This window comes from Chiloscyllium plagiosum, chromosome 24 (genome assembly GCF_004010195.1).
Source record: "Chiloscyllium plagiosum isolate BGI_BamShark_2017 chromosome 24, ASM401019v2, whole genome shotgun sequence".
NCBI lineage: Eukaryota > Metazoa > Chordata > Chondrichthyes > Orectolobiformes > Hemiscylliidae > Chiloscyllium > Chiloscyllium plagiosum.
In genome coordinates, this window is record NC_057733.1 from 22,753,004 (window position 1) to 22,766,042 (window position 13,039).

Genomic DNA, 13,039 nt, shown 5'->3' on the forward strand with positions numbered 1-13,039 from the left:
TCCAAAGATGTGCAGGTTAGATGGATTGGCCATGCTAAATTGCCCATAGTGTCCAGGGATGTGCAGGTTAGGGAGGTTAGCCTTGGGAAATACAGGGTGAATAGGGTAAAGGGGTGGGTCTGGTTGGGATGGTTTTTGGAGGGTCGGTTTGAACTTGATGAGCCAAATGGCCTGCTTCTACACTGTAGGGATTCTATGAATTCCTTTGCTTTTCAATGTTATATCTCTAAAAATAAGCCCAGTGCTTTGTTTACAACTTTTTTGCTTTATACCTTACAGAACTACTTTTAGTAATGTTTATATCTGTATTCATGGGCTCTTCTGGTCCTTTACCAGGATTTAGACACACCCAACTGGATTCTTGCTCTGAGGTGGATAGTTTGAGTCAGGAAGTATCCTGACTTGACAGATTTGTTGTGGATTAAAGGATCTCATTAGATTCACATTCAGTGAAGGCTTTTGAGTGTTAGAACTTGCTGACCACGGAAGTAGATCCTCTGCAAACAGATGAGTGCAGAACTATTTAGAAAGTCCATCTCCACTCCTGCCAAGGTGTTCAGCCCTCACACACTTTCTGCCTACTCCCTTAACCTCCTTGCCAAATCGTACCTCCTTTACATTGATACACCTACAGGCTAATTCATGCCCACCATCCACTTGTCATGCCCCGTCACTGCCAATACACTACTCTATTCACCTCCATACTCCATGCCATTTCCAACAATCTGATAAATCTCTCACACATATACACTTGATAGTGATTAAAATGTTCCATTCTTGAAACTCGGCACTTTTAAATCTTCTCAAGTATTCAATCTCTTATTAAAGCACTTCTATTCAGATCCTACATCAAACATAGCTGAAACTAAAGCCTCTTTAAGTCAAACTTTGACTTCAGAATATCCTGCTGGGATCATTGGGTTACCATGAAGGTAACCTTCTTCACCCCTCCCCTAGCCTGAGGTGTGGTGACCCTCAAGGTAAACCACCAACAGTCATCTCTCTCTAATGGGAGAGTAGGATGATGGTGACTTTACCTTTTTTAATTGTAGTTTTCTTTTTAACTCAGGTAAGTGTCAATGATGACAGAATATTAGCCCCAGGAACTGTCAAAACAAAGAAACTTTATTGAAACTATACATATTGATAATTATTTTTCTCACCTACACCTTATGGGAATATAAATCAAAGCAGTCCAACAGTTCATGTTTATTTAACTCTCATTGACTCTTGTTTCAAGTTTAAAGGATTTAAAAATCCTCACATCATGATGTGTAAAGAAAAGTACAGGAATGTTTATATCCACGCAAACATTTTATTGCCAGACATTGGGCTAAAGCTATTGGACCAGCTAAAATGGAGTTTATTTAAACCGAGTATTATGTTCCAGTGGCTTGCTGCTTTCCCTCCTGTGTGAATCGTGCCTCAACTCCAGCAAAAATTGCATTTGTCAGAAACAAACATTGGACTGCCACATCAGGTCACGTGTACCATTTTAAAATGTCTGCAGAAGCTAAGTCTGGCCTTTATTTCTAGGTAATATGTTGCCTCTGATTCCTCCTAAATTTACCCTCTAACCCACATTGAACTCCATTTATGTGCCTGTTCTGTTGGTTTATTAATGTCTTCCTTATTGTTGCAGTTTTCCTCTCTATGTATACTCTGCAATTTGGTGTTATCCTCCAATTTTGAAACTTTATTTCCAATTCCTGAGTTCAGATTGAGAAGATTTATAGCTCAGGTTGAGGTTTTGGATGTAGGTTTGCTAGGAACCTCCTTGCTCAGCGAGCAAACCTTTTTCCTGATTGTTTACATGGATAGTGAAAACTGTGATCTCAGTACTGATTCCTCTGGAACATTACTTCCCAATCTCAGGAACTACTTTTACTCCCCTGCTCTGTTCTGTAGCTAACGTGCTATCTATTCTGCTATTTTTCTCTAAATTCACATATTCTGATCTTAAAATGAGTCCAGAATGGGGTACTTAGCAAATGGATTTAAAAGATATTCAAATATGCCATGAGTGAGCAGAGTTGTAGAATTACAAAAACAAGAGTGTAATGGAGAAACAAGGCAGATTTGGCAGCATCTGTAAGAGAAAATAGAGCTAAAGGTTAGAGTCCAGTGACTCTAAAAATGTTCAAGGAGGGTTCTTGTAGGACCAGACTAGTTGCCAGAGCGAGCTTAGTGAGAGTGGAGTTCACTTGGTTTGAATACTCCACTATTTCCTTATTTGGCATAGTATCTATTTTTGACAGTTTACAGATTAGTGGAGTCCCTTGGAATGCTTTTACATCACTAGGCACACAATGATTTGATTTTTGTATTGACTGCAGTCTGTGCTTTATTCCTGTTTAATGAGGGCAAAACTTCAATGTTCATTTCCACTTGCTTACCATAATAACATGAATTTAAAGTTTAACTTACCATCGCCCAGGAACTGTAAGAGGGCCAGGTCAATGGCTCTCTTCCATTTGGAGTTTTTCTGCAAAGCAATTCCGTAACCAGTCGTTGCAAATACTTTGCCACTTCCGATGGTAACGAGTTTACAGCCCTCATCCTTCCCAGCCATATAATTAAGAACAGCTGCATCATAAATAAAGGCATCAAGCTTCCTGCAAGAGGGAAAACACATCAACCAGAAACGCTGGTGTTAGGAATATCAGAACAAAAGGAGGCAACTTAGCTCCTTGATTCTGTTCTACATTCAAATTAAATAATGGCGGACGGGTATCTTAACTCCAGGCTGCCTTGATTTTGTAACTCCGAATGTCCTTAACCATCAAAAATACATCTAACTCTGTTTGTCTTTTTAATTGAAAACTCTCCAGCCTCAACAAGGTGGGAGAGAGTCCCAGATTTCCAGTGCTGTCTGTGAAGAAATGCTTTTTGACATCATCCGTGAATGGCCTGGCTGGAGTTTTAAGGTTATGTTTCCTTTTTATAAGTCACTCCACTAAAGGGAAACAGATCAACAGAAAAAAACTATCATCATCTTTAATCATCCTAACATCATCATTAACTGGAGGAGGGGAGTGATTTCCTTCAGACTCCCTTAAACTACACACATCCATCAGTATCCCCTCCTCTCCATCCAAAAATCTTAACTGCACAGGTTAGGTTCAGAGAGGGATGACCAGTTCAAATTCTTTCCATACCCCTGCACTGCTTCACAAACACTCCCCATCTCCCAAGAGAAACCTGTGCTCGTGATATTGTATGAGGACAAACAAATCACCCTGTCCTATAACAACTTTATGAAAAGAAAACATCTCATTGCCTCATTTATTCTATCTATTGCCTTTAGAGATACAAGAAATGGAATATTCAGATCTCTTTCTTTCTCAAAAATCCTTGATGCTGTCTCCCTGAAGGCTACAATTAACATGTTTCCTATCCATAACACTGCATCACATTTCAGTCTTCCAAATTAAACATTATCTGTGAGTCATGAGCCCAAACCCCAACATGTTCAGATCAGCCTGAAGCAACTGGGCATTTTGTACGGTCCTAACACTCAAACCTTAGTATCATCTATGAGTTTTCAGATATTGCTGAAAAAAGGAGAATTACTGTCAAACTTTCATCTTGCACACATTACTTATGCAAGAATGCCAAATTTCCAAAGGAAGCATCAATTTAGATTGCATTAAAATGTTTGCTGATTGGTTAAGACATTGCCATAGAGAATTTATCAGGGAACTATTGATCGGCAAGTTTTTGTTTAATTCAAAAAATGTTTGAATTAATGCAGCTTTCAACAATTTTGTTAGAATGACTGATAACCTTAAGTTGGTTGTTACTGAAAGAGGGCAAAAAATTTACTCGAATTGTTCTGTGAATGAAGATCTTCAATGAAATGTGTAGTTGGAGAAGCTGAGGTTCATCTTCTCAGAGATGAAATTGTTGAGAAGGGATTTTAAACATTCTATCAAATCACATATGTCAATCTGGGCCACAGAATAGAAAGGGAGAAACTATTTCCCACAGGTGGAAAAGTTGAGAACTAGAGACCCTGATTTATGGTGATTGGCAAAAGAAGCAAGGACAACAAGAGGAAAATCTTATTTTATGCAGCAAGTGTTCAGAAATCTGAATGTATTGCCTAACAGTCTGCCTCCATCAGACTTAATCCTGGCTTTCAAAAGTGAATTGGATAAGCACCTGAAGAAAAGGTAATTGCGGGATATTAGGGAAAAGATGGGGGCTTTGAGATTGGCTGATTTGCTGTTGCAGAGAGCTGACACAAACAGAATGAGCTGAATTTAAGGGTATCAAAGGGTATGTGGAGAAGGTGGGAGAATGGGATTGAGAAACACATCAGCCATGATTGAATGGCAGACCTGGCTTGTTGGGTTGAACAGCCTAATTCTGTTCCTATATCTTATGGACTTAAGTCCTCTTTCTGTGCTGCAATCAATGTATGAATCCATGTTGATGAGATTCGACAGCTTACCCTGATTTTAAACTGTCAAGAGCATCTGCCACAGAGCGTTGATTATATTTAGTCATGTGAGTATGCATGTCTGGGTAATTGTTCTTGATATTCCGCTCTGTGCTGCCATTGGGAACCGTACCAAATCGAAACGGCGGATAGTGATCCTGTGGCTTCTGAAACTGTTCACAACGAAAGATCATGTTAGAACCTCACCAATGAGTAAATCACAAAACTTATTCTACCCTTTATTCAGCCCTCTGTTGACAATTCCTGATGTGGGGCAAGTGACAATAGCAAGGTTTTCACTGATTCCTACCAAAGACATTGGCCCCAAATTGACAGAGTTACAGCAGCCAGCCTCAGAACTCATAATGTTCAAATCAGGTGATAGTAAACAAAGTTCCAGATGAGGAGAGCCATATCATCCACTGAGTACCCCACAATCCCCTTTAACACTCACCAATTTCAAGACTCCCTAAGATGCCCCTAATAGCCGATGACCTCCAGAATCTCTGAGAGTCCACTTAACATATAAAGATTCCAGCTGTGCAGCAGTTCAAAATATTTCCAATGTTTTGCTTCCACATTCTACCTAAAATGTACATCCAATATGGCTCACTTTCTGAAGAAGACTTTTCTTTTATATTGATCAATGGTAACCTATTTCAAAATCAAAGTAGTCTTTTAGATTAACCCTTAAATAACTTCACATTGAAGTTATCAGTATTTTACAGAAAGAGATTGAACAGTGCCACAAAGTTTTTTTTATATTTTATTCATTCATGGGATGAGGGTGTTGCTGACAAGGCCAGCATTTATTGCTTATCCCTAATTGCCCACTGGACAGTTAAGAGTCAACCACTCTGCCATCCTTATTGGCAATGGTTTCATAGTCACCATTAAACTCTTAATTCCAGGGTACATATTGAATTCAAATGCCACCATCTGCTGTGGTGGGATTTGAACTCCAGTCACCAGAACATTATCTTGATCCCTGGGTTAACAGTCCAGCAATGATAGCACTAGGCCATTGCCTTCCCATTTATTCTACTGTTCAATATCATAGAATCCCTACAGTTGGAAACAGGCCATTTGGCCCAACAAGTCCACAAAGACCCTCTGAAGAGTATCCCACCCAGACCCATTTCCCTACCTCTCTACATTTCCCCTGACTAATGCACCTAGCATACATGTTTCTGAACACTATGGGCAATTTAGCGTAGCCAATTCACCTAACCTGCATATCTTTGGATTGTGGGAGGAAACCGGAGTACCCAGAGGAAACCCATGCAGATACTGGGAGAATGAGCAAACTCCACACATTTGCCTGAGGCTGGAATCGAACTGGGTTCATGGTGTTGTCGGGCAGCAGTGCTAACAACTGAGCCATCATGTAGTCCTAAGTTAGATTGTATTTTATTTTTACCTCAGGCCTCTTAATTCATTTTATGATTTTAAAACATCCGATCAGAACATTATTTATTCTTCTACATACAAGGAAGGGTGAGCCTTCTCCAAGCAAATTCTTTTCATAACTTCATCCACCATTCTGATGGATACGTGCTGCATCCTGTCCAGGGCCAGTATATCTTTTTTGAGTGCAGTGCCCAGATCTAAACACAGGCAAGGTCTGGAGCTGCTGCGATAAGGCAGATTCTGATTTTGAATTGGTAACAAATGCAGTATGTTAACTATCCATCTCCTTCCTTCCTTTCATCTACAAGAAAATGTTTCAAGAAATATTCCATATAAAATGTTGCTGTTCATAGTCAGTTTTATCAATGAGCAGTATCATTAAATCTTATGTGCTGTTTAAAATGGAACAAGGCCAGGATGCTATCTTCCAGATTGCTGCACAGTTATGCATGTGCAGATCATAGCAGGAGTTGCCATTTCAAGTAAGCACAAGATGCTTGATGGGAGATTATCTGGAACAGACTTCTTTTGAGATGCAACACTGGGATCTGTCTAATTGTAATAGAGCTTTTCCTTTCCTGTATCTTTTGAGCTCTCTCAAGACCTGCTCCATTGTATTTCTGCTACATCAAAGATAAATATTTCAGATAAGACTTCATGATGTGTCTGTTCCTGAATCTTTTAAAGACTGTCTCTTTGTAAATAATTGCAATTCATTACTGCGAAGCAACTTCCCTCAAATGAAGCCTGTGACAGTTCTGAACCTATTTGAACTTGGAGAAAGTGAGGATTGCAGATGCTGGAGATCAGAGTCGAAGAGTGTGGTGCTGGAAAAGCACAACCGGTCAGGCAGCATCCGAGGAGCAGGATAATCTATGTTTCAAACATAAGTCCTTCATCAGGAATGAGGCTTGTGGCCCAAAGGGGCTGTGGGGAAGGTAGCTGGGAGTGCGAAAAGGTAGGTGAAAGTGATAAGTCAAAGAGGAGGATAGAGTGGGTTGGTGGGAAGGAAGATGGACAGGTCGGACAGTTCAAGAGGGTAGTGTCTAGTTGGAACTTTGGATCTGGGATAAGGTCGGGGGGGAGGGGAAATGAGGAAACTGGTGAAATCCACATTGGTCCTGTGTGGTTGGAGGGTACCAAGGTGGAAAATGAGGCATTCTTCATCCAGGTGGCAAGTGGTTGGGATTTAGCGATGGAGGAGGCCCAGGACTTGCATGTCCTTGGCAGAGTGGGAGGGGGAGTTAGTGTTTGGCCACAGGGTAGTGGGGTTGTTTAGTGCGTGTGTCCCAAAGATGCTCTTTGAAATCTTCCAACCAGATCCAACCTTCCACCTTGGCACCACCCTCTTGAACTGTCCTATCTATCCATTCCACCCTTCCCTCCAACCTAGCACCTTCACTCCCACCTTCATCTACCTATCACATTCCCAGTTACCTTCCCCAGCCCCACCCCCCTCCCTCCCATTTATCTCTCAGCCTCCTTGGCCCACAAGCCTCATTCCTGATGAAGGGCTTATGCTCGAAACGTCGATTCTCCTGCTTCTCGGATGCTGCCCGATCAGCTGTGCTTTTCCAGCATAACACTCCTTGACTCTGAATGTATTTGAAGAACAGGTTTTGTGAACTATTTCGTTTTGATATAACATTAATAGATCTATCAGCCTGTGTTTATTACGTTAACCACTAAAGCTACAATTCAGTCACCCATAGGTTTTATCGCCATTGTCGCTTTGTTACTTACTCAATCATTTCTCAATATAATATTGTAAACAAGGCAGGAACATTGTTTCAAAGTGGCCAAAAAACACCATAATGCTAGAAACATATTGTGGAAAACCGTTGAAGGAAAAAGCTGGGTATTGTTGCTGAAATCAGACTCTTAAAGACCCTAAGCTTCACTTGGAGTGCCAGGCAATATGGTCAGGAAGGATATATTGATCTTGGAAAGTCAGTTTTTATAAGAGTTTATTTTTGATTCTTAATCCTTAACACCCAACAAATCAAGTCGTCTTTTTCACTTGGACATGTTAGATTCAAATTATAGCATTAAAACCCCGACCTCAGTTTTGGAGCATCACTTGTTAGACTGGCACACAAGTTAAAAAAAGGTCCAGGATGTTGATGTAAATGAGAGATTAGTGGTCATGCTATGGGCATGATGTACATGACTCTCCAACACTCTACATTCTTGCTATTGGTCAGTTGACAAAACATTACTATAATTTATGAAAGATATAACTTGACAGATTTTAAATGTGGAACCAAGGTTTATACCAGCACAGCAAAAGAGCCTTTCTGAATTTAAGCAAAACCTACTCATTAACTGCAGGCTGTTTTCCAAAGGTAATCAAAAGCCAAAGGTTGGTGAAGAAGGTCACACTTTTAATGCCAAGGAATGTTTAGCCAGAGACCCTGGGTTGTGAAATTAGAACTAAGCGTAACAGAAAATCATACTCCAAAGCTGGGATAACTTTAGTGTTGTGCTTCAAGAAGTATGATAAGAAGTTATCATGATTGGTCTCAGACAGGCAAACGGACTCAACAGACACCTATTGCTCAATTATTATCCAGGAGGCTTTCTCTTTAATCTACTTTCTGAGACGTAATGGAGGATTACAGGTTGGGGAGGAAGGGACATGAAAAAGTGTCAGAAACAGAATAAGGAGAAAGTAGATGAGGGAAGAGCAGGTGATCATTTTGACAATTGATTAGTAGAAGAGTTGTTTCAGCGTCAACAGACGTGTTCTGAATTTACAGCTGATGTTGGTAGTAGTAAAGATTCAGTTATAGTGACATCACTTCTAGATGCAGTGCTAATGATGTAGATTCTGTTGTTGGGTTGTGCCTTACCTTTTTGTCACTGAGACCAGAGACAGTGTCAATGAACTGCTCTTGAATCATAAATGCTGCCAGGTTTGCTGTATAACTTGCCAGGAAGATGACAGCAAAAAAAGCCCAGATTAAGACCATGATTTTGCTTGTTGTTCCTTTAGGATTTTCGATGGGGACAGAATTGTTGAAGACAAGTGCCCAGAGGAGCCACACTGATTTCCCAATGGTAAATGTTGGCCCTCCTGTAACTGAACAGATATTCGGAGAGAATTGTAAAAACTACTGCGACAAATATAGTTCTCCATTCATTTTCAATCTTACAAATGTAATCAAACAAAATGTTTGTAATACTGTACATCAATCTCTACTTTTTCCCTTCACCACAGGCAATAATTCACCAAAAATCACCTTCTTAATCTTGAACATTTTGATAGAAAACTAAAGACTATTTGGTGAACCTCAATAAATTGAACCCTTAAGCCTTCCTGATAATGTTAATTCTTGATGCCCATGATCTAATATATGTGACGAGGGCAGAACAATATGATACTATTTGTTGCACACAAGGGCTCTGGGAGATGCACAGGGTTGATGTTGATGTATTGTATGAGACTGGGCCTACTCACATTCTATTGACTCAAACTAACATTGTTTCTGTTTTGCTAACTAAATATTAGTGTTTACATTTGCTCACAAGTTAATTATGTTGCACTTTTTTGAGCACTTGGCCTTTCTCACAATATATCCATTCAGTTTGATTTTCATAAAGACTAATAAAGCTGTTAGTAGGATCAATTGAGGCAAAGAGAAGTGAGCAGTCTGTCTGTATGAAAAACTGAAGTCCCACACACCAGTAATGTCGTCATCAAAGGAATTAAATGAATGGAGAAGAGGTGCCAGCTTCTCCCAGAGACTAAATAGCAGCAACAAGTTGCACTAATGTTTCTGTCTGTACTAGATTGGTGACCGAGAGGGCTGTGAAGAATTAAGAACATGGTTCTGCTGTGCGGGCCGGCTGGCCTGTAGTTTGGTCTATGTCAAGGATCATTCAGAGTTCTAGTTTGCCCAGAACAATTTTGTAAAAGAACTGAGTTTGGCTGTTGCCGGTGAGGAGGCCCTATCTCAGTCAGAGGCAGGCTACTTGGCAAGGAATCTTCATTAACTACCACAAGGGAAACTAATGCAAAATCCTCAGTTAAATATTCTCGACAGTGCCAGTCTACCATTACCTTTATCATAAGACCATTCTTCTCAATTTCTACTTAAAGGGACGTTTTCTTATTTGAATGTTCATTTTATTCTACTTTAGTCAATGAGAGAGAGAATTGCAGGTAATTGATGTCCATGCTGTACAATAGAGGAGCCTCTTGTTATGGCAATTCATTTCAAACTAGAAGATACAAATGGCAGTAACTCTGGAGTTGTTCCTGTGCATTCTGGTGCTGCTTCCCATGCTCCACCTGCCTGGTATGGTGAGAATGATTTAGTGCAGTGAGTTCTTTGAAGGTGTAATTAATAATACAGATAATAGGGAACCTGCTGAAATTCCAAAAGACATTAAATAAGGGGGTATGCAAAAGATTAATAGGCAAGATGAGGGCTTATGTACTTAGGTGTAACATAGACGGGAAGCAGAAGGTGGATATAAATGGGGCCTCAAGATGATAAGGTATAGGAGCAGAAGTAAACTCTTCAGCCCATGAGTCTGCTGCACGATTTAATAAGATCATAACAGGTCTGATATTCTTAAACTCCACACTCCTGCCTTTTCTCTATAACTCTTGGTTCACTTATTGACTAAAAGATCTATCTGAGCCTTGAATATACTTAATGATCCAACTTTTACAGTGCACCGTGATAAAGAATTTCATAGATTCACTATTTTCTGAAAGCGGAAATTCCTCGTCGCTGTCTCAAATGTGTGACCCCTTACTTTGAGATTATGCCCTCCTAGACCTTCCCACAAGAGGAAATGATATTTCCTCATCTAACCTGTCAAGCCTCCTGAGAAACGTTTATATTTCAGTAAGATAGTCTGTCCTCATAAACTCCTAAATGAATACAGGCACAGTCTACTCAACTTCTCCTCATAAGAAAATCCCTCTATGTCCTGGATCAACCTCATGATCCTTCTATGGATTGCCTCCAATGCCAGTTTACCTTTCCTTAGAGAAGTGGACCAAAACCATACACAGTATTCCACATGTGATCTAATTAGTGTTTTGATTAGTTTTAACAGGACTTCCTTCTCTTTGAAATAAAGACCAGTGTTCCATTTGTCTTTCCTGTTATTTGCTAAACTTGTGCTAGCTTTTTGTGACTTATGTACAACTTCATATTCTTTTGAGCCGCAGCTCTCTGCAGTCTTTCTTCATTTAAATGTTATACATTAACTTTATTCTTCCTACCAATGTGTATAACCTTATATTTTCCCACATTAATTCCATCTGCCAAGATTTGCCCATTTTCTAAACTGTCTATAACCATTTACAGACTCTGCGTCATTCTTTCCACTTGCCTTCCCACTTATTTTTGTGTCATCCACAAAGTTGGCAATAGCACATTCACCATCCTCAAAGTCATTGATATACATTATAAATAATTGTGACCCCAGCAATGATCCCTGTGGCCCTATTTACACAGCCTGAAAATGGCGTCCTTGAACATAACTCTATATCCTCTCTTAGTTAGTCAACTCTCTGTTCATGCTAATACACTACTCCCAATATGATAGGCTGTTATTTTATTGAGTAGCCTTGCATCCAGAACCTTATGAATTGCATTTTGGAAATCCACATATATTACATTTACTGGTAGCCCTTATCCTGCTGGGTTACCTCCTCAAAATAAAACTCGAAAGTAGTTTTCAGGTATGATTACTTCTGCATGAAGCCATACTACCTCGACTTGATTATATTTTGTATTTCCAAATGCTCTGCTGTTCCATCCTTTATAATAGACAATTTAACATTTAGTCACTGACAGATGTTAAACTAACTGACCTATTGTTGCTGTTTCATGTCTCTCTCCCTTTTTGAATAAAGGGTTACATTTGCAGTTTTCTAATCTTCTGGGACTTTTCCAGAATTTAAGGATTCTTGGAAGATTACTTCCAATGCATCCACTATCTCTGTAGCTACTTCCTTTAATATCTTAAGATGGAATCCATTAGGTCCAGGGGACATACTAGCTTTTAGGAGGAAGCGAGGATTGCCGATTCTGGACAGTCAGAGTTGAAATGTGTGGTGCTAGAAAATCACAGAAATGTGGAGGGGGGTAGGAGGCTGGGAGATAAATAGGGTGGGGGTGGGGCTGAGGGAAGGTAGCTGGGAAGGTGATAGTTGAATGCAGGTGGGGGTTGTAATTTTGATAGGTTGGTGGGGAGGGTGGAGCGGATATGTGGGAAGGAAGGTGGACAAGTAGGGCAGGTCAGGAGGGAAATGCTGAGTTGGAGGGTTGGACTGGGATGAGGTAGGGGGAGGGGAGATTTGGAAACTAGTGAAGTCAATGTTGATGCTGTGTGGTTGTAGGGTCTCAAGGTGGAAGATGAGGTGGCTTTGATTTGATGGTGAAGGCGGCCCAGGACTTGCATGTCCTCGTAGGAGGAGGAGTTGAACTGGTCAGCCACAGTAGAGTTGTTTGGTGCATGTGTACCAGAGATGTTCTCTGAGACTTGATATCCTGTCTCCCCAATGTCGAGGAGACCATATCGAGAGCAATGGACTCAGTCGGTGAGTTGAGTGGATGTGCAGGAAAATCTCTGCCTGATGTGAATAGATCCTCTGGGGCCTTGGACAGAGGTAACAGGGGAGGTGTGGGCACAGGTTCTATACCTTATGCGGTGGCAAGGGAAGGTGCCGAGTGTGGAGGGTGGGTTGGTGGGGGGGGAGTTGTGGATCTAACAAGGGAGTCACGGAGGGAATGGTGTCTGCGGAATGCAGATGGGGCGGGGAGGGAAATATATCTCTGGTGGTGGGGTCTGATGGTCGGTGGCAGAAATGGCGGAGGATAATACGCTGTATCCAGAGATTAGTTGGGTGGAAGGTGTGGATCAGGGGGTTCTATCCTTGTTGCGGTCGGAGGAGTGGGGTTCAAGGGCAGAGAGGCAGGAAGTGGAGGAGATGTGCTGGAGGGCATTTATGATCACGTGGGAGGAGAAATTGCGGTCCTTGAAATAGGAGGCCATCTGGGATGTCCTGGAGTGGATTTGCTCCTCCTGCAGATGCAGTGAAGGTGGAGTAATTGGGAGTAAGGAATCATTTTTTATGGGGAAGGGGGAAGGGCGGGTGGCAGGAGTTGTTGTCGTCAAGGTAGCTGTGGGAGTCGGTGGATTTGAAATAGATTTCCAAAT

General features: G+C 40.9%; 1 protein-coding gene across 3 annotated transcripts in view; it reads right to left on the minus strand.

Moving 5' to 3' along the window:
- The window catches only part of LOC122562073 (glutamate receptor ionotropic, NMDA 2C-like), a 126,374-nt gene that overhangs the window by 12,959 nt on the left and 100,376 nt on the right, over positions 1-13,039 (minus strand). For all 3 annotated transcript variants that reach the window (XR_006315205.1, XM_043714557.1, XM_043714559.1), the window contains exons 9-11: positions 8,707-8,936; positions 4,457-4,617; positions 2,428-2,615 (exon numbers count right to left, since the gene is read on the minus strand). Coding sequence is in view for 2 of the 3 variants with exons in the window: in XM_043714557.1 (XP_043570492.1) it covers positions 2,428-2,615; positions 4,457-4,617; positions 8,707-8,936 (579 nt within the window). In the remaining variant the exon portion in view is untranslated. The remainder of the gene's footprint in view (positions 1-2,427; positions 2,616-4,456; positions 4,618-8,706; positions 8,937-13,039) is intronic.